Source organism: Coturnix japonica, chromosome 3 (assembly GCF_001577835.2).
Source record: "Coturnix japonica isolate 7356 chromosome 3, Coturnix japonica 2.1, whole genome shotgun sequence".
NCBI classification, from domain to species: Eukaryota; Metazoa; Chordata; class Aves; order Galliformes; family Phasianidae; genus Coturnix; species Coturnix japonica.
Genome location: NC_029518.1, coordinates 55,717,592 through 55,739,486, shown reverse-complemented (window position 1 = coordinate 55,739,486; position 21,895 = coordinate 55,717,592). Strand labels below are relative to the sequence as shown.

General features: G+C 42.6%; 1 protein-coding gene across 2 annotated transcripts; it reads left to right on the top strand.

Annotated features, from left to right (window-relative positions):
• The first annotated feature begins 339 nt into the window (after positions 1-339).
• HSF2 (heat shock transcription factor 2) lies at positions 340-21,617 on the top strand. Of its 2 annotated transcripts, XM_015858728.2 has the most exons (13): positions 340-604; positions 2,923-3,031; positions 3,265-3,392; positions 4,142-4,266; positions 7,719-7,794; positions 8,836-8,897; positions 9,007-9,091; positions 9,962-10,131; positions 11,302-11,571; positions 12,002-12,107; positions 16,957-17,010; positions 20,233-20,317; positions 20,653-21,617. In XM_015858728.2, the coding sequence occupies exons 1-13, from the start codon at positions 386-388 to the stop codon at positions 20,940-20,942; spliced, it is 1,779 nt and encodes a 592-aa protein (XP_015714214.1). In that variant the 5' UTR covers positions 340-385; the 3' UTR covers positions 20,943-21,617. The 2 variants fall into 2 exon arrangements, with proteins under 2 accessions (XP_015714214.1, XP_015714216.1); XM_015858730.2 differs by lacking the exon at positions 16,957-17,010 and having other exon boundaries at positions 341-604.
• Positions 21,618-21,895: the final 278 nt, after the last annotated feature.

Below are 21,895 nucleotides of genomic sequence, written 5' to 3'. Positions count from 1 at the left end.
AATGCTGAGATATCTGCTGCCAAAATACACCTTAGAGATCATCGAGTCCAACCCCCGGGATTCGAGCCCCTGTGTAGCAGAGCGGCACTTCTACCACTTGCGCCACAGGGGGATTCGAACCCACGGTCTCCGGTGTTGCAACGCGCCATTCCTACCACTGCGCCACCGGGGCCCACCCGTAGCCCCGCCCCGGAGCAGCAGCCTAGATCCCATTGGCCCCGCCCTGCTCTTATTTGCGGCCGTGCGCTGTTGTGTCACGTGCTGCCGGCGCACGTGTGCCGTTATGTAACGCACGGCCCGACGGGGCGGGGCCTGAGAGCCGCGCAGGCGCCTCGTGCCGCCGGCGGCCGCGCATGCGGGGCGGCCTCGTGCGCAAGCGCTGGGGATGAGGGGCGGGGCCGAGCGGCGCTGGTTGCAGTCCTCCCGCGCCCCTCCTCCGGTCAGACGGCGGAGGTCTCGAGCGACAATGAAGCAGGAACCGCAACAGCAGCAGCCGTCGGCCCAGCAGCCGCCCTCCGCCGGCGCCGGGGTGCCGGCCTTCCTCAGCAAGCTGTGGGCGCTGGTGGGCGAGGCGCCCAGCAACCAGCTCATCACCTGGAGCCAGGTGCGGCGGCGCGAGTCCCGGCCGTTGCTCGCCCCGCCCCGGCCGCGTGCCCCGGTGTGGGACGGCGGCGGTGGGGCCCGGTTGGGGTTACGGGGCCTTAGGGGGCCTCGGTCGGGGCGGCGCGGGGCGGGAAATCCGGGCGCGGCCGGGCGGGCCATCGGCGGGGGGAGCGACCTCGGCGCGGTTATCCGGGCACCGCGTGCGGATGGAAGTGACGAGCGCGGGTGGCAGCCCGGGGCCTGGCCCTGCCGCCGGCTGCGGAACGTACCGGGGCGCGGCTGGGACGGGGAGCCGCCGCGGGGCACGGGCTGGGGCAGGGGATCGGGCGGCGTGCGCTGACAACGGAGCGGTACTTTGCGCTGCGGCTCGTCCGTAGTGCGCGGGGTTGTGTAACGGCTGCGAATTGCACGTATAAGATGGGTGGGAGAACGGCGTTTTTACGTCTCCCCCCGCGGCCGCCCCGCTCCCCGAGCGGCCACGTGGGGTAGCAGTTCCTGCGTCGGCCGCGGCCACCTGCACGCGGTGTAACTGCGGGGCTGCCCCCAGCCCGGCCCGCGGCGGCCTTTGTTGTGGTGGCCCGGATGTGTTGGGCACCTTGAATGGACGGAGCCGGGCGGGCATTGCCTCTATGGAAAGTCCCTGAGTGCCCGGCGGGTGCCAGCGCGGGACGGGAGTTGGGCTGCTGCTGCTGATGTCGTGGAACCCGTAGTTATCGTTCCGATGTGTGTTAGCGTTGGGTCGATCCTTACAATCTAATACAAGTAAAACCTGAGAGGGATGTCCTTTCCTTCTGAATCCCTTGTGCTAAAATGCAAGCTGCGGTGGTAGATAATAAAAAACGCATTATCAGCTTGCGGAGTTTAGGAGTATATTTATGTACTTCAAGGCAGGGAGTAACTGCCTGCTTGCATGCAGTGAAGAGGCTGGCACATGTAGTGCGCTGGACATCATTAACTTGTGATAAACACTGCACAGTCTTAATGGAGGCACAGGTAGCAGGAATAATGAATAAAGTATATAGGAAAGTGTCCCACGCTGCTGTCAGTAACAACAGGACTTGAGAACCCTGTTCAGGTACACAGTGATGCTTCACTGGGTTAAAGCTGGGCATTAGCACGTTTACAGCATCGATGTAAGCAAGCATCGGGGCAACAAGGACCAATGGCAGTAGGTTAGAAATTTTTCAAGGTGATAATGAAGTTTGGTGCTGCACAAAAGCTGTTTGCTGGCATTACAGGTTGCTGTAGCACCACTTAAAACCTTAAACTGGTGAGTCAGGTTAACTTAAAATGATCTCTCACCTTTTCTTTTACTTCCCGTTTTCTTTACGCTGCCTATTTCTCAGCAGGAGATAGACATGCATTACTGGGAAGTTGGGAAGTTTATCGTTTGTCAAAAGTGAGTTCCCACATGAGCAGTCTTCATGTGGTCTCATAGTTGGCTCTTGAGGCTTTACTGGGGAGCGTGTGGCTGGTGGCATCTGTGGGTAGGAAGCAAGTGTGGCTCCTCGAACTGAAGGGCTTCCGAGAAGATGGAGAGTAAGGGTTGGCATTTGTCAAAGCTGATAGGTGAGGTGAGGTTGTTGCGAGTAGATTACAGATAAAACCTCTGGCAGTTTGAAGCCTCTAATTCTGATTCTGCCAATTCTTGCCCTTTAGTTAATGGAGCAAGATTATTGAAGAACAAAGAACGGAGGCTTCTGTTTGTCTCAGTCTGTGGATGTAATTCGAGGATCAGTTTATTGGGTAAAAGATCGATCCTCAGAGTTGGCACGCAGGAGGAAGGAATTACTGTCTTGAGTGCTTTATGGTCATTTTGAAATCTTGTGGACAAGCTGAGGTCTTTGACAGCTCCATCTTGTCTGTGAGCCTTAACAAACTAGTCATACTTCAGCGCTGGATAGCAAAAAGGTTTTCAGCTGTGATTTGCAGGGTTGTTTTGATTTTGACCTTGTACGGTTTCTTTGCTGTATTTGTATTCCCTCTCAAGATTTTGAAGCTCGTAGGTTACAAAATTGATGGTGTTGTGCTGTAGTGAAACCGGTGCTTGTTGCTAAACTTGTCCTTAATTAATTTCTTGAGGAAGTGTGGAGAGAAGCAGTGGAAATGTTCTCCTTTAGATATGGATGGCAATGCAAATTGATAGTTCTCTGTTGCTTTGCAACTGGCAGTTATAAGCTTTTGTTGTGGAAAACTGCAGGCAAGCAGATCAGTTACGTCCTGCATGCACAAAGGAAACATTCCTATGCGGTGATTAATTCTGCAAGCCCAGAGTGTGTTCTACAATAGTCTTAAGTAGCTTTATGTCTCTCGTTTTAGAATGGCCAGAGTTTCTTGGTGTTGGATGAACAGAGATTTGCAAAAGAGATTCTGCCAAAGTACTTCAAGCACAACAACATGGCCAGCTTTGTCCGACAGCTAAACATGTGTAAGTTCTCATCTTTTGTTTCTGTCACAGTTAAAGATCCTGGATGTGTTTAGTTATGTGTTATTTTCTTCTGAACGGTTGCACTGTGTTCGTCGCGTTTAGAGTATTGTCTTGTCCTGAAAACTGATAGAAGGATGGTTGGAACAGTATATTGTTATATATGTAGTTTGAATTCTTTAGTGTGAGTTTTGAGAGATGAGTTTTTTCTCCTTTTTTTCCCCCTCTATTTAAAGATGGCTTCCGTAAAGTTGTTCATGTTGATTCTGGGATTGTCAAACTGGAGCGAGATGGTCTAGTTGAGTTTCAGCACCCCTATTTTAAGCAGGGTCGAGAGGACTTGTTGGAACACATTAAAAGGAAGGTTAGTGAAAACTCGGTATATAAACTGTAATTGTAAATGAATAGCAAAGTTCATGGCAAGTTTTAATTGTGGGTTTGTAAGTTCATGTGGAATTTTCATGTATGTTCTGATTTATTTATTTTGGGGGCTTTGACTAAGCTGCTCTAGATAATTTTTGCTCATTATAGTAAGTTTCACAGGCAGCAAAAATAAGTCATGCAAATAGAAGATCTAACAGGTATATGTGAAGAGGGCAGAACACACTTTAACTTTACCATCACTAATGTAATTATTTTTTATGTAGCTTGATTCAGAACATAGCTACTGCAAGAAGTAACCTTCTTGCCCAGGAGAGCTGGAAGCAAACATGTAAACGTGTTTGTTGTGCTGCTATTACATTTCTAAAATTTGCTTTGCTGTTACTGAGAATCAGGTGCATAAGAGTAGATATCAAACAGAAATGCAGTAACTATGGTGAGAGAGATGTGCTTGTTAGCACTGGGTTCATTTGAAGCAGTTAAGATGTAGAGTGCTGAGTACTATGTCTGGAGAATCTGAAGGTAAACAAATGCTTGTAATAAGAATGATACAGCATCTGTTGTAAGAAGTCTCTCCGTTTCTGTATTTACGTATTTGATGCATGGTTTATTAGTGACTTTAACTCAGTTATCAGCACCATCATCAACAGCATCATACTTGATCTTCAAAAGAAAATAGTAATTAACAATGAGTAAAGGGATGTTTTGTTTCTGGATTCTCATCTCTTAAAGGTTTCTTCTTCAAGACCTGAAGAAAACAAGATAAGCCAGGAGGATCTCTCCAAAATAATAAGTAGTGCTCAGAAAGTGGAGATTAAACAAGAGACTATTGAATCTCGATTGTCTGCCCTGAAAAGGTAAATGCTTTGTCAACAGCTGATACCTAAAATGGAGTAATTCTGGTAATAGATATTGGAGAACAAATATGACATAAAAGTAAGATCTCATTTTGGTTTCTTGGTGTCTAACTTGAACTGTTGTTGTAGTTAGATAAATTTCAGTGAAAGATTTGCATTAAGATTGAATATTTTATGACTAATATGAAAATATGACTAAAAGTAATAAGCAAATTGGTGTTTGAACAACCATCTTTACTACTAGTTCCTTAATGCTGCTGAGTTGGAATATTCAATTAGTTATTAGCATACGCCACATATGCTTAGTTGCTGTGTTTAGTCTGAGGTAGTTTGGTTTTTGCAAATTTCTTATGTTAATGTTTTTACTCATTGCTTTTTTATTTTCCTCTTGCTGTCTTCATTTCCTCAGTGCTGAAATTACAGGAGAGTTAATCCTTGTGAAAATTTGTTTGGAGATCTAACTTGGAAATTCATTAGTTACAACCAAAGACATAGAATCTAAGGTCCAAATATAAATTGAGTATTTTTAGGATACTATTATTTCCTGTTTAATAATTGTTTCATTGCTAACAACATGAGCAATGTGAGTCAGAAATAGCTGAGTGTGTAGATAGAGCATGTAGATGAAGACAGGCTATACAGAGATAAGCTCTTGTTCTGCAGGTCTCAGTACCTCAGTGGTAACTATCTCCAGGACTTCAAACTGAGAAAATAATTGCTTGCTTCTGTGGCAGAGATAACTTGTAATCTCAAGTTTTGAAAAGTAAATGATTTCATTCACTTGGCATCTCCAGTTCTAATTACTGAAGTTTGAAGGGCAGACTTATTTTGTCTAAGAAGGGTCTTTATTAGAAACTGGCCGGTCTAGATTAAAAAGGCTCCTATTCACTCTGTTGGGTCATATATGAATTTGCGTTGGAAGAAACCTGAGGAGGCCATCAAGTTCAAACCAGGCTCAGAGCAAGGCTGACTGGCTGAAATGATGTCTGGTTTCTAACGTCTGGACTGTTTGCAAAGATTATAAATGATGCAACATTCAGTCTTTTACATCTGAGTTGTTTTTTAGTGAGTTTTAAGTGATTTAAGTAAAACTGGATCTAAATCAGAAGACCCAGTCTTAAGAATTGTGTACCTAAAGCTAGTGGGAAGATTGAGAATCCCTGACTGCTGTCGAATTTGTGGTGGAACTCTGTCTTTAAACTGTCGGACATTTTAATCTTCAAATTGCTACTAATCTGCATCTTGCTGAGTATCAACAACTGTTTATGAAAACTGAGCTTAAGGTTCCCTAAAAACATGAAACACCGGTGGGGGGATTTTCGCTGTTTTTTGGCTTACATCTTGAAAATTAAACTATGAAAGAGGGAAGGGTGGTATGGTGTCTTTCCTTATGTAGTGAAGCTTTTGATATTCATTATCTACTGATGAATGTGCTTTATGCTGTCAAAAACCACAAGGTTCATGGGTATTATAACAAAGTTTTTGTGCTGTCACAGTTTTGGACTCTTGTGAGTTATGGAAGCAGCCAAGGTTTGTAAATGACAGTGTTTCAGGAAAGCTGCTCTCTCTGCCGTGCTCATTACCTAATATATGCCTTTACTGGAATTAATTAAAGGCAGCCTATAGCTGTGCTTAAAACTTGAGCTTGTTCTACAAAGATCTGTTCATGATGGATGTACGGTTTCTGATAGATGGCTTCCCTCTAGCAAGAAGTGTGTGAGGGAGGGCAAATAGGTGTAATATAAATGATGAGCTGCAATATTTTCTACAGAAGGCTATTTTCAACCTAGTCACCCCCATTAGCTGTACATTTTCACCAGTGAAAAACAAGTGCCTGCATGCTGTGTTCATAACAGTCTATACCAGCAGAAGTGACCCACTGTTTCACAGCTGCTGTTCTGCTGTAGTTGCTAGGAAGATGGTGCCCACACAGTCCATCTTTCATCAGCCTGAGCTAATGGAAGGCACCAGAACCAGACTATACAGTGGGTGCAATAGGGCAATGCAGCCAAGATTGGCATTGTGCTTCACAGTCTTAAAGACTGTTGTGGAGCCTGGAGTTATATGTTGCAGGAGATTGCCTTCTCTGGCCCAACTCTGGAAGTTTTACCCTTCAGCGTCAGAACTGATGGTCCAGGTTCCAGGAAATCCAAAAGGATCACCCTTTTTCTATCCCAGAGGAGAGTGCATATCACTTTACAGGCTGAGAGCCATGTCTTGAGCTTCTTCTTTGATGGTATATTAGTGTGCCACTTTATGGACAGCCATATTGACTTCAGCTCATAATGGTGACACTACATCTCATTAGTTGCAGAATCACAGAATTACCTTGGTTGGAAAAGACCTTGAAGATCATCAAGTCCAACCACAGCCTAACCATAGTACCCTAACTCTAAAAACCCTCAGCTAAATCGTATCTCTGAGCACCACATCCAAACGGCTCTTAAACACATCCAGGGATGGCGATTCAACCACCTCCCTGGGGAGCCTATTCTGGTATTTAATTACCCTTGTAATGATGTGATCCCTGAAATTGTCACTTTCAGACTCATGTTGGTACAGTAGGTGCTGACAAACTTTGGTATGGTATTCTTTCTGTTCTTCTGTAAGCATGAATGGGACACACCTGGTGCAAGCTTTGAGATATGCCAGTGTTGTGACCATTGTTTCCAGTGCACTCAAGCTTGCACTCAGTTCTGTACTCAGCTCCTTGGTTGTAGTCTGCTGATTGGCATGGGTGAGCTGATAGATGGAGATGCTTTTCATTATCCATTGTGAGAGCTGTGCACGGCCATCCAGAACATGGTGTGTCTTTGATGTCACTGTCACAACCACTGAAATGCACCATCACCTCACTGTGCTCACATTCACTGTTTGGTCTCTGTATAAACATTCAGCAAGTGTCAATGAATGTCAGTGGGTGCAGTTTTTTCCATGTGGAAGAACTCAGTGACTCACCATTGCTTCATTTGCACTTTCATATCAGATACCATTATGCCAGACTGCCCTTCTGCTACCACCTGTTGCACAGCAACAAAATATAACAGAATATTGGTGGGAAGGTTCAGCATCTACTGCCATACCATCAACATCCACCTCTGACATTGTGGGTCAGTGTAATAAAATAGAATGAAAGGAAGGTAACTTAGGTGTTCTGTGCCCTTTCAAACATCTAATTCCAAAGTGCTGAATTTGTAGTAAATATGTAATAAGTGATGCCTAACTTGCGGGGAAAAAAGTGTTATGTGGAGGCTGGAAGTTCTTCAGGATATTTGTTGTGTTTGGTTCTCCATTTTATAATTGTTTGCAAGAGTTGCTAAATGATTTTCTTTTTGTACAATCAGTAAAACATTTCAAAGAGCTTTCATGAAATTAGCTACTCTTTTAACAAAAATTAATAATATGAATACTTCAAAATTCAGTTTGATCTTTAAATTATCCTTTTCAAACAGGGAGAATGAATCTCTTTGGAGGGAAGTGGCAGAACTGAGAGCAAAACACCTGAAACAACAGCAGGTTATTCGGAAGGTAGGGATTTATTCAAACACTGTCAGTGGGTTCTTCTGAAGTATGATTACTCTGTCTTACTGTCCTGGTGTCAGCTGGAATAGAGATGATTTTCTTTGTAGCATCTGGTATGTTGCTATATTTTGGCTTGAGGAGAAAAACAATGCTGGTAACACACCAGTGTTTTAGTTGTTGCTGAGCAGTGCTGTGCAGAATCAAGGACATTTCAGCTTCTTCTACTGCCCTGCCAGCAAGGGGGCTGGGAGCGCACCAGGAGCTGTGGGGGGACAGAACCAGTACAGCTGACCCAGACTGGCCGAAGGGTCTTGTACCATATGGTGTCATTCAGAACTCTGAAACTGGGGCAGTTGGCTGGGAGGAGCAGTTGTGGATCAGGAATTCACTGGATGTTGTTTGGTGGTAGTGAGTGATTGCTTTGTGCATCACTTATTTTGTAAATACATACGTATGTATGTAGATGTATATTTTTGTTGTTTCTGTTTTTCCTTTTCTGTCTATGCTAGAAATTCTTTTCTCTTAAGGCCAGATACATGCATTTAATTCTTAATATTAAAACATGCAGGAAGAGAGACAGATTTCAAAGGGGGAAAGGCAACCGATGAATATTGTCAACTGTATGAGTCCTTTTTTCTGAATTTATTAAAAAAGCTTTTCAGTAGACCACAGTATTGATAGATATAGGATACATATATGGCCAACGTCCTTACGTTGCTTATAAGAATTTTTCTAATAGTTGAATTCACTGTTTTTTGTTTTTTTTTTCTCTATACCAATTGATGGGTACAAATTTATTCTTACTGCTTGCTATGTCAAAAGCCTTTCTTGGGGATTGTGTCCTTTCTTCTAAGATATTACCAGCAGTATTTTCTGTTCTACCTTGGTTTTTAACACTTAGAGCAGTTATACATGAATGTTACTGCACACAGTAAGCGTTCAGTTGTTTCTGTGTAGATTTTATTATTGAAGTCTTTGCTTTTGAGATATCTTGAGAAAAGCAATTATAGAGTCATGTAACTAACAATAGGATTCTTTTCTTCATAGATTGTACAGTTTATTGTTACCCTGGTGCAGAATAACCAACTAGTGAGCCTAAAACGCAAGAGGTAAGTATGGTGTTGAAAAGTTGTTATCCAGTCAATATACTGACATTTTTTCTTTAATAAAATGTAAGGATTAGTTCCTAGATGGCTTTCTTTCTTTTCTGTGATTTAGGCCTCTACTTCTGAACACTAATGGACCTACAAAGTCGAATGTATTTCAGCAAATTGTGAAAGAACCAGCAGACAATAACCATCATGTAAGTATTACTTTATGCATACCATTTGATATGGTGAAGGAGGGGGCCAGACAGATTGTGGCTTTCTTAATAGGGATACAATTATTGAGAGCTTTCAAGTTTTAGAAGTGGTATACCACGTTTCCTTCAGAGGCAGTTGTGTTGGTAATTGCCTTTCACTTTTCAATATAATCACATAGAAGCCACATATCTAAGTATAGTGTTGTGGGAAAATACTGTCAGCAGTTGCTTTTAATAGTAGTGCTGTTAAGGATATGTCTGTTACGTTGTTGTCTTCTTGAGTTAGGAGGCACAGTACATGAACAGGAATCCACCTGCGAAACAGCACGTAGCCCTGCAGAATCGTTCTTCATCAATCAATTCTTGTGCTGCTTGAATGTCTCACCATTGAAATATATATTCTGCTGTCCAAATAATGCTGTCCAAATAATTCTAATAATTTCTCAGAATGAGTGCTCAGGCTTGGGACTAGGATTAATAGCATTATAGTGAAGTATTAATGGCAAATCATGTCTAATAGTAATTGTTTTAGGTTTTGTTGTTCATTTGTAGTCCTGCCTTTGTAGCTTTTTGTTGCTTTTGTTGTGTGATATTGGTAGTACTTTATTTGAATACCTTTATTACTTGCCAAACATTTTTTTTCTGTAACTGCTCTTTTTCAGCTTGTTCATTCATTTATATATACATGTATAAATAATATATATTTCTGTTTCTAGCAAACATAGATGTGTGCAAACTCATTGTAGTCTCCAAGGTATAGGAAAACCTTTTACCTCTTTAGAATTTCAGTATTGAAAGATACAGTGATAACTGTCGGAATGCTGAACCTAACTGTCCTTCTGTCTCCTCATTCTTCAAAATTATTCTCAGGTACCTCTCAACAGAACCGAGGGCTTAAAACAAAGAGAACAAATTTCAGATGACATCATTATTTATGATGTTACCGAGGATGTGGCTGATGAGGAAAATACCATGGCTGATGAAGAAAATGCTCCCATTACACCAGAGACAAATGAAGATACCACTTCAGATTCTTCTAAGTAAGTAGTTTTTAGAAGTCTGCATAGAAAGTGGCTTCCAATACTGAATAGTATGCAGTAGTTCAAGTGTCGGGAGTACTCTTACGCGTACAGGAGCAGGATCTCCAAATTCACACTAGCTTTCCTCTGGATTCGTTCCATGATAGGTTGTCAGGGGCTTTAATATGTTGATAGAAGCTAGTGAAAAGTTGTCTGTATTATTGCACTCTTGTTAAACGTGCTGTTTGTCCAAAGACAGGATCAATTATATCTACTTATTTTTTGGTTGTGAACACAGATAGCTATTAAATTTCAAGAACTTTGGTTATTTTTTTGTTGCCATTTGTAGTCCCAAGCATTTTGTGACTGCATTCAATCTTTTTATATCTTATCTATATGTATTTTTTATACTATATCTTTTTTTATAGTTTGTCTTTTACCTATGAGCACTTCAAACTTGGTTCAGAGATTAAGATGCAATTTTGTTCCTTGGTTCATGGTACTGATGGGACATATGATGCCACAAGGAATAAAATTTAAAGATTACTAACTTAATACCTGAGTTAGTACCATTGTTTTGGTTGAACTGATATCTGGGAATGCTTTCTCTGATAGAAAAGTTTAACTGAGATAAAGTTTCAGTAGGTAACACAACTATGAAAATATGGAGGATGGCAAATTAAAACTGTTTTTCCCGGTTTTTAAGCTACCTTCCTTGTGTACATAACAAGCTTAATTAACAATCAGCAGTGTTGACTGAGATCATTCATGTTACGGCTAATCCAGAGTTAAATTGTGTTCCACCAGAAAGATGCAAACTACACATGGTCTGTCTTGTTAGTCTTTCATGCTTTGTCCTACTTCATGCATAGGTCACATCTACGTGCAAGCTTGTACTTGTTCTAATGCAAAAACATCAGAGTTCTTATGTGCTCAAAATAGTTGTTATTGTGATCTAGCACAACAGTATTTACTGGCTGAGCTGCATTAATTGTATTGAGCGTTACTGTGCCATACCAGTGGAAAATAGATATGTTTAGAAACTCTGGCTGTATTTCCTGTTAAAATGCAAAAGGAAAGTTATTTTCCATGTTTTAGCTTGGCTGAAATGGAAAGTAACTAAAAACGTGGAAGAGTTTGAATTTAAATGACTGTATGAAATATTCATAATTTATTTGTCTTGTTTTACAGCTGCAGTCGTTCTCCTGATATTGTAATTGTGGAAGATGATAATGAGGAAGAATATGCCCCTGTAATTCAAGGGGATAAAAGCACAGAATCGGTTGCTGTCTCAGCTAATGATCCCCTCAGCCCCATCAGTGACAGCGCAAGTCCACTCATGTCAAGCGCTGTACAGCTGAATAACCAGTCAACTTTAACTGCAGAAGACCCAGTCTCAATGATGGATTCCATACTCAATGAAAATGGAGTAATTTCACAGAATATAAATCTTCTTGGAAAGTTAGTAGCCTGTTTTTTTAAGTATCAGAAATTACCATTTGAAGCCAAAAGAACCAAATTGTAACTCCTGTTGAGAACTTATTAGCTTTATTTTGGTAATGTGGTTCGACAGTGAAATGTTGTAGATAACGCCATTTAAACTGATGTTGATGTTAGGATTTATCTGCAGTGTTTCTGCAGGCAGATTGGATTCCATTAGAACAAGTGAGATGCAGTTGTATTTCTGCTCACGATAGTTACAGTCTAACATTAATGTGATTTCTCTTTTGGAGTATCTGATTTTTAATATATTATTTTTCATGAAAAGCAGTTGTCATAGTTCTGGTGGAAAATTTTTAGATAATATAATATATATCTGTATAAAACTTAACTGTGATTTTCTTCCTTCTTTTAATTGATGCAATATTACAATATTGTTTTTTTCTTCCAGAGTTGAACTTCTGGATTATCTTGACAGTATCGACTGCAGTTTAGAGGACTTCCAGGCCATGCTTTCAGGACGACAGTTCAGCATAGATCCAGATCTGCTGTTTGATGTAATTTTCGTAGAATCATAGAATGGCTTGGGTTAAAAGAATCCTTAAAGATCATCTAGGTTCAACCCCACCAGCTGTGGACAAGGTTGCCATCCACTGGATCGGTCTCTCCAGGGCCCTGTCCAACCTGGCCTTGAACGCCTCCAGTTCCAATGCCTCATGACACCCTGAGTAAAAACTTTCCCAATATCTAATAGAAATCTCCCATTTTTTAAATAAAGGTTTAAACCTTTATTACAGAGGTCTTCAGAAGTATTGAAAGGCTACAGTGAAGCCTTCCCAGTGCCTTCTGTTTACCAGACTGAACAAGTCCCAACTTTCTCCACCTTTGTAGGAGAGGTGCTCCATCTCTCAGGTCATTTTTGTGGCCCACTGGTTCTTTTCTACCAGTTCCATGTTCTTGTGCTGGGGGCCCCAGGCCTTTATGCAGTACTTATAGTGATGTAGAGCAGAGTGGTACAATCACATCCCTTGCCCTGCTAGCTACCACTCTTTTGATTCAGCTCAGGATACAGTTGGTCTTCCAGGTTGTAAGCATGCGGTGCCTTCTGTCAAGCTTTTCATCCACCAGAACAGAACCCGTAAGTCCTAATTTGCAGGGCTGCTCTGAAGGATTTCTTCTTCCAGTCCATATGCATTTGGGATTGCCCTGACTCAAGTTCAACACCTTACACTTGGTCTTGTTGAATCTCTTTAAGTTCTTGTAGGCCCACTTCTCAAGATGTTGAAGAGCACTGGTTGCATCTGCTCCTTGTGGCCAGTTTCTGCGTAAACCACAGCCCTACGGCTGCAGCCATTCCATTCCTTAGCTATTTTTCAAATCATTCTCCAATTTTTAGGTAAGGATGCGGTGTAGGCCTTGCAGAAGTCCATATAGGTGACATCAATCGCTCTGTCTCATGCCATCACACCATCACAGCACAGTGGTCGCATCTGCCCTTGGGAAGAAATGCTGGCTGTTTTGGATCTCCTCCTTGTCTCATATGTACTTAAAGCTTCCAGGAGATTCTTGTCAATGATCTTCCTAGGCACAAACAAGAGGCTCACCAGCCTGTAGTTCCCCAGATCTTTCCTCCCTTTCTTAAAAGTAGGAGTGATATTTTCCTTTTTCTAGTCCAGGACCCTGGGATGCATGTCGTCCAGCCCCATACACTTGAACACATTCAGTCTCATCAGGTGGTCTCTGACTTGCTCTTTACTTACAGTTGGGAGGGATTTTGCACCCTCCATCTCCTGTCCGCAGGTTCAGGGACACAAAATGTGGGAAGCCTGACTGCCAGTAAAGTTCAAGGCAAAGGAGTTGCAGAGTCTTTTAATGTCTGTTGTAGCCAGTTCTACTTTCTTGTTTATCACTTTCCTTGGCCTTTCTCTTCTGGCCAACATATCTGTCAGACATCTTTGTTACTTTTCATATCCCATGCCCAGTTCAGTTCTGTGTACACCTTGGCTTCCCCTATCCCATCTCTGCACATCCACATGGCATCCCTGTATTCTTCCCAGGCCCCATGTCCTTGCTTCCACCTGTGCATGTCTTTCTTGCCTGTCAGTTTAACCAACAGGTTTTCAGCTATGCTGGTTTTCTGCCTCCTCTGCTTAATTTCTTATACTGGGGGTGGAGAGCTCTTGTGCTCTCAGAAAGGCATCCTTAAAGAGCTGGCTGCTCTGCTCTGCTCCTTTGTCTCGAAAAGATAGCTCCATTGACAGCCACATATCTGTTGTTGTTCCCGTCCTTCATTTTTACCCACTAGCTCTTTATTTGGTCATGACTGTTTTTTAGAGGCAGTTCTTCATGATCTATAACTTCAGAACAGAGAGAGGGCAACTCATCCAACCCTTCTGCCATGCCCATCTCTTCTAAAAAGCTTACAGTACTCGGTCATAGCATGGCGTTGTGTGATTTGTCCTACCATGTTTCCACAATAGCAATTAGGTCTTCATTTTTTAATTCCATTATTTTTTTTCTTCTTATTTCCCATGCTAGGTGTAAAGGTGTAGAGGCCCTTCAACTGGACTGTTAGCCATGTTACCTTCTCAGAGAAGCCCTTGTGATTGCCTCTGGGACAAATCTGAGGTTTTCTTGTGCTGCATCCTAAAGTGACAGCGTTCCCTGTCTCTTCTTTGCCACTCAAAAGTACATCCCTTCCCCCAGTCAGATTTAACTTAAAGCTCTGCTAATCAGCCCAGGCAGTTTACTGCCCAGAATGTTCTTGCTGTACCTGCTTAGTTGGGTCTGATAATAGCTTTATTCCTAATCCTTTCAACATCCTCCCAAAGGGCATAAAATCTTTTTGTAATATCCTTGTTGCAGCTTCATATGACCCAGCTTGAGTGATTGGGAGCAGATAGTAATCTGGCTTTATCAGACTTGCCAGCCTCTTCTTGATGGAGTGTGTGCCCCCAGCAGCATCAAACCTGTTTGGTGATCCACGTGACAAATGGGCGCCTCCATGTCTCTCAGTAAGGAGTCCTGAGTTGCTAGCATACTTTTCTTTTTCTTTTTTTGGTGGCACTGGTTCTGACTTGGGTCCTTGGTGGGACAGCCACATTAAGTTAGTGCATTCCTGGGTCTGGACCCTTCTCCATGCCCTCTCCTCTTTCCAGCCCCGGAGCCTTGTACCTTAGGGGCACTTTGGGAGCAAGGTGAAAACTCCTGTAAGTGAAGCTGAGAGTCCAGTTTCCCTCGTTTTGCATGTTTATGTCACCTGTCTCCTCCAGTCTGGAAGCTGGCTTAGCTGCTTCTTTGCAGGGACTTAAGACAGGGCTGTTGACTTGCCTGTGTCACTGAACAATACTATATGCATCGGCTTCTCTCCAGTTCCTACCTGGCGATTGCCTCACGCAGCCTGTGAGCTTGCACCCATGACACCCCTTTCTTCTATCAGGCCTTTGGGGATCTTTCAGATTCTGCAACTGAAGGTCTGGGCAGCTCTGTTGCTTCTTGGGAGGTCTGTCTGGGTGCATGTGTTAGCCAGAGATGGTTGTGGCCTTCAAGTCTGGCTTTCTGCCTCAGCCTGACTGTTGCGGCAGGTGGTCACCATGTTTGTTTCAATAGAGTGGTGCTTCTTGCTGTGATTAGCAAGCTGCTCTCCCTTTGCCAACTGTTGTGCAGTATCCTAACTAATGTGCTACCTCTTGGTCACTCACGTTCCCAGGGGGCTCACTTATAATGGGGGTCTTATGCTGCTGCTCCTGGCCCTGCCCATGCCTCCTCAGCCACTCTCAAATTTGAGAACTGGCAGCCCCAGGTGGTTTTCACCTTGTCCTGGGGTCTCCTCTGCTTCAGGACTCCCCTTGCACACCATGATCCACTGCTCTACTGCAGAATGTGTCTGTGCTGGAGCTGATTACCACAGAAAATGACCCAAATTTTGTTTATTTCAATATTTTTACTGTTTTGTTAATATATTAACTTGTGTGGATTGTTAGCATTTAAAATGGACAAGTTTTGTGTTTGTTTGTTTTTTGCCTTCCATTTAGGAAAAGGAAAGTTATAAATATGTGTGTATGTGTATCTGGGACATTGGTGAAACTGTAATACACAACTGCCCCCAGTGCATGCTGTAGTGATGACATTGATTTAAACTTTTGATTGAGTAATGGCTTTTTTTAGTGAAATAACGCTTGTATTTGTTGCTGCATGAAATCAGATACTGATAAGATTAATAATCTTTCTTTGAAATAGCATAGCACGTTATCCATTGTCTTCTCAGTAAGCTTGTACTGAAAAGCCTCTTTTATTTTACAAGTGTCTCTGACATTTCAAGTTATTTCTTAGGAGTATTTGTATGTTCTTAATTTCTCTTCAGGTTCATGTCAAGTAGAGTGATTTGGTTGGATGGGACCTGAGCAGGTCATCTAATCCAACCCTCTTGCTCAAGGGCCAGCATGAAAGATCATGTTGCTCTGGGTCTTGTCAACACAAAGTCTGAACTCTCCAAAGGGAGACTGCACAGTCTGCTTGGGTGCCTGCTCTACTGCTTTGCTCTCTGTGAAGAATTTTCTTATGTCAGTCACAATTTTTCCTGCTGCAGCATGAAACTCTCACATCTTGTTCTATATCCAGCTCTGTGGAGTTTGTCATCTCAGTAGCATTTCTTTATTAGCAGTAGAAAAGTGCACTTAACCACCCTTGTCTGTCCTCTACAGACAATATAAGCCATGCTTCATCAGCCTGTTGTATGTCTCATGCCCCCTAACCATTCCTTCAGACTCTATAGCGTGAACATTCTCATAATGGGAAACCTAAAGCTGGTCACTCCCTGCAGCATGGTCATGCTGCTGGTTCATGTGGGGTGTTGTCTAGCAGGACTCTAATCTCTGAGGAGCCATTCCCTGTCTGTTTGGTCACTAACCTGGGTTGGTGCATGGGGTTATTGTGTCCTTGATACATTTGTCTGTTGAACTTGACAGAGTAACTGTTAGCCCACTTTTCCAGCTTGCTGAGACCCCTCTTAACACCAGCTCTGCTCTCCTTTGTGTTGTTGACTCTTTCCAGTTCGGTGTTTCTTGAAAACTTGTCCAGGGTCTGTTCCTCATTATTTTACACAGATTTCTCCATGGAGCAAATCAAGAATGGATCAGTATTCCTAAGACTACAGCAAACAGTGTTACTCCAAGTTAGATGTGCTAATGGTTGTTTTCTTTGTGATTGAAGTTTTTGTGATTCCAAACAATGTAAACTCCAGACATTTTCTTTGCAAAAGTGCTAACTGCCTGTAAATAAACTTTAGTTGTGATTGGGGGTGAAAACGTAGTTCAGGGATTTTTCTCACACACACAGATATGACATTCTTGTATTTTTAATAGGACGTTGAGATACCTAAAGCTTGATATGTTTTGTCTTATTCAGCTTTTTACAAGCTCCGTGCAGATGAATCCCACAGATCATATCCCTAATACCAAAGTAAGTCTTAAATCCATTGCTCGATGTACTCAGTAGCTAAAAGATGCAAACTCTTTTCATCCTTTACTTTTTTCTTTATGGGTATAATAGTGCTTGTTTTTTCTTTTTTTTTTTTTTTTCATTCTTTTACTCTCAGGACTCTCGTAGGGATAGGAGAGCTGCAGGTGAATTCATCCTGCTTGTTAGGCTTTAAATAGGGAGGAGTAATTAGGAGCAAATGATGTCATTTAGAACTGTCAGGCCAACACCTGTGTATATCACTAGTCTTTTTTGTATTCTCTTAAATTTTAGAATTTGCAAACATATATACTTTCTCAGAAGGTTTTCATCTGTGCCGTCTGGTAGGGAACATTTAATAAGCAACAGAACAACATTCTAGCTCCTGGAGTTTGTCTTGTTCATTTGTGAGCATTAGTTCTTAAGTCTGTTTCCATTTCACATTTTTCTCTTCTAGGCTCTGTTAGTTCAAGTTAGTGAAATAAGTGCCTCCTTTCACAGAATAGTAGGGGTTGGAAGGGAGTGCTGGAGACCCTCTCTGCTAAAGCAGGTTCTGTAGAGCAGGTTGCACAAGAAAATGTCCAGGTGGGTTTTGAATATCTCCAGTGAAGGAGACTCCACAGTCTCTCTGGGTAGGCAGTTCAAGTGCTTTGTCATCCACAGAGTAAAGAAGTTCTTTCTCACGTTCAGTTGGAACTTTACTGTGTTCCAGTTTCTGCCTGCTGTCCCTTGTTCTGTCACTTGGTACCACTGAAAAGAGCCTGGCTCCATCCTCTTGACAGTTAACCTTTAGATATTTACATACATGTATCCCCTCTCCTCCAAGCTAAACAGTCCCAGGTCTATCAGCCTTTTTTCGTAAGAGGGATGCTCCAGGTTCTTAATCATCTTTGTATCCTTCTGCTGGACTTCCTGGAAGTTCCTTGTCTTTCTTGAACTGAGGGAGCCTGGAGCTGAGCTCTGTTCTCCAGATGTGGCCTCATCAGGGCAGAGTAAAGGGGGAGGAGAACTTCCCTTGAGGCTGCACTTTTAATGTACCCCAGGATACATTGGACTTTGTGGTGATGTAAGCATACTGTTAGTTCATAGTCAACCTGTTGTCCACCAGAACAGCCAGGTCATTCTCCACAGTGCTTCTCAGCAGAATGCCACTAACCTGTGCTGATGTGTGCAGTTATATCTCCCCAAGTGCAGGATGCTACGCTTGCCTTCGAACTTCAGAAGGCTCCTTTCTACTCAAGTCAACTCCTGGTTCTGCTGAATGGCAGCACTGCCTTCTGATACGTCAGCCACTCCTCCCAGCTTTGTATCGTCAGCAAACTTACCAAGGGTGCATTCTATCCCTTTATTTACATCATTTATGATGATGTTAAACAACACCAAACCCAGTACAGGTTTCTGGGGAACAATGCTAGCAGCAGTTTACCAGGTTTACTGCTGCTGATCGCAACCAGTCCGCCTTGTTGTCAGTTCATCTTTGCTGCGCTTACTTGGCTTCCTTCTGATGATGTCATGGGAGACAGTATCAAAAGTCATATAAAGTCAAGGTACACAACATCCACTGTTAGCTATTCTGTCATGTCACTATAGAATGCTCCCACGCTGGCAAAGCATGATTTCTGCTTAGTGGACCCATTTTAGCTACTCCTGACAACATTCTTTTCTTCCACTTGCTTGGAGATGACATCCAGAACAAGATCCTTCTCAACTAAGGAGAATTTTTTTTTTCCAGATTCTCTTCTAGGGTCTGGAATGGCTGAGGGCCAGGCATAGCAGTGAAGACTGAAGCAAAGAATGTGCTCAGTAATGGTGTTCTCAGTGTCCTGTCTCCCAGGGCACTCACCTCATTCAGCAGCAGGCCATATTTTCCCTAGTCTTCCTCTTGTTATTTGATATACTTAAAGAAGCTCTTGTTCTTAACCTTCCTCATTAGATTTACTTCCATGTGGGCCTTAGTTTTTCCACATTGCATACCTGCATGGCTTGACAGCATTGCTATATACCTTCTGAGTGGTCAGACACTTTTCCTTTAGACTTTCATCTTCCACTTGTGCTTTTCCATGAACTCCTTGCTCATCCATGCACGTCTCTTGCTGCTTTTACCCAGCTTCTTAATCTCAGGGTTGCAGTGATCTTGAGCTTGGAAGGAGTGTTGCTTGAATGTCAATCAGTTCTCCTGAGCCCCTTATCTTCCAGTGCTCTTAACCTACGGAATGCCTCCAAGTAGATCCTTTAAGAAGTCTCCTGCAGGCCAGGATTGCAGACCTAATTATTACACTGTTTTTTTCCACACAAGATCTGAATTCCGCTATGCTATGGCCATTGCAGCCAAGGCTACTCCCAATCATCACATTCCCAACCAGTCCTTTATAGGAACAAGGTCCAATGCTGCACTTCTCACCTCCTCCACCACTTGTGTTAGAATCATCAGTGCTCTGCAGGAACCTGGGCTGTGTGTGCCTGGCAGTTCTGCTTTTCCAGCAAATACCAGGGTGATTCAAGTCCTGCCATGAGATCAAGTGCCTGTGATTGTGAGGCTCTTTTCAGCTCTCTGTAGAAATTCTCATCAACTTCCTCCAACTGATCAGCCTACCCAGTAGTAAACAGCTACAGCAGTGTCACCCATATTAGTGTGCCCCTTGGTTCTTACCCATAAGTTCTCAACTCATTCATCCCTAGGCAAAGCTTTAATACATTAGAGATGTCATATCAAGAGCAACAACTCCACCATGTCTCCCTGCTGGCCTGTCTTTTCTGAAAAGAACACAGGCATTCACGAGCTGTCCTGCACAGATTCTGTGATCACAATGAGATCGTGGCCCTGTGACCTTACACAGGCATCTTCTTTATTCCCTGTGCTGTGTAGCCTGGTATGTGGGTGCTTCAGAGAAGAAAGGGGAGCTGAGAACGCTGGTTTCTCTAGAGGGATACAAGAGCATCCCCCCCAACTAACTAAATGCACCCTTGACATGGCTTGCCTTCTGCCTCATGTCATGGGAGGTAGCTCAGGAACAGGTCACTGTTCTGGTTGGCTTGGCTTACTCTCAAGTCAGTTGCAGTGCTGTGAGCCCTTTTGGACCTGTTCCCCAAGTCCTTCAGTTTAAAGCCCGCCTTCACAAATACTGTTTCAAAATAGTCGGTGAGCTGTGTTGTAGTGACACTGCAGTTGTGTTAAAGAGGCTTTGAGAGGATGTTTTTGAGATTTAACTGAACTTTATTTTCCAGATGGAGACAAAGGGAATAGAAACTACCAAGAATAATGCTGGTCCAGCTGCTTCACAGGAAACACAAGTTTCTAAGCCTAAATCAGGTTAGTTGTAATAAGTGGGGTGTTTTTTATAATGGTTTTAAGTGTTGAGCAAGTATTGTTCTCAGTATTTTGTTGTTGTTATCAGATAGAGTGACACAAGTGTAGACAAGCCAACCTTTAATGTATCTGCTTTTAAGGTTGCTTAACAGCACTGTACGAAACAGATGTTTTGTGGGAGAATGGGAATAATTTCATATAGTAGTTAATTGTTAACAAAATGACCATACAACTTCTTAAAAAACACTTAATAATCTTGTAATAAATTGTATGAGGTGTTGATTTTTTGGTTTTTTTTCATTCAACTGATGGTTTGTTGGGATTTTTTTTCCCCTTAGATAAACAACTCATACAGTATACTGCATTTCCACTGCTTGCATTCCTTGATGGGAACCCAGGCTCCACTGTTGAGAGTGGGAGCTCTGCAACTGAAACTCCTTGCTCTGTGGACAAACCCCTGGAGGTGGATGAGCTCCTGGAGAGCAGCCTGGATCCCGAACCCACTCAGAGCAAGCTGGTGCGCTTGGAGCCACTAACGGAGGCGGAAGCAAGTGAGGCCACGCTGTTCTATTTATGTGAACTTGCCCCAGCACCTATGGACACAGACATGCCATTTTTGGATAACTAATGTAATGGGGACTATGTACATAGTCATGAAGATGAACTATTTATTTAGAATATTGTTTGGTATGAGTTTTTTGTAAATCACTGTTTTATGTAACCAGATAGCGTGGAATCTGAAATACCTTTGCTATCCTACAAGCAATTGTTTAGCTACAGTTAGACAAGCTCTTAGACACGGTTGGCAATACCAAGTTGGACTGTTACAATACTGCTGTCAAATGCTTGGTATACCTACACATATCTCTAAATACCTGAGGTAACCAAACACTTGTTAAGAGTAAGCTTTGATTTATGGTTTCTTCCACTTCTGGTCTTACATATAATGATGATGAAAACTAGTAGTGTATGGTTAGGGAGCACTGACTTTCTGTATCTTTTTTTTTTTTCTATTTTCTACAACATTTTGTTTAATAAACATAAGGCTTTTTTTTGGGGGGTGGGGGGGACCAGGACCTGCTGTTAGGCTTTTTTTTTCCCTGCTTGAACTGGGAACAAAGTGCCTGTACCTTGCTAAATCTTGGTTCTGCCTTACTTTCACTTCAGTGGAAGTGCTTATACATAGCACAAACTGGGGAAGAAGTTCTTTACAGCCGCCAGGCCCCTTGACTGCATGAGTACTTTAACTTGGACCATCTACTCTGATAAAATAAATGTTACGTAAGTAAGTGTGATAGCTTAAGAGTTGTCTCTTATTCCCTGTGCCAAGTGGATGTGAATTTAACAGCTGTGTTTTTATTGCCTTAATTGTACGCATTTACTGGAAAAGGGGCTCCTGATCTGCAAATCTTGAGATTTATATATAAAATCCCAACAGCAGTACATTACCCAGTGTAGCAATCTATATTATTTTAGCAGTATACATTACTTTTCTCCTTTGGTCTAGACAACTGCTGCAGAGCCTACTCGTTCCTTTCTGCAGAAGCACTTTACCCCTACTCAAAACGTGTGCATTTACTG

Coding starts and splice junctions, on each gene's coding strand:
- HSF2 (XM_015858728.2), top strand. CDS start 386: ATGAGGGGCGGGGCCGAGCGGCGCTGGTTGCAGTCCTCCCGCGCCCCT. Junction 9,092..9,961: donor CAGCAGACAATAACCATCAT/GTAAGTATTACT, acceptor AATTATTCTCAG/GTACCTCTCAACAGAACCGA. Junction 12,108..16,956: donor ATCCAGATCTGCTGTTTGAT/GTAATTTTCGTA, acceptor TGTCTTATTCAG/CTTTTTACAAGCTCCGTGCA.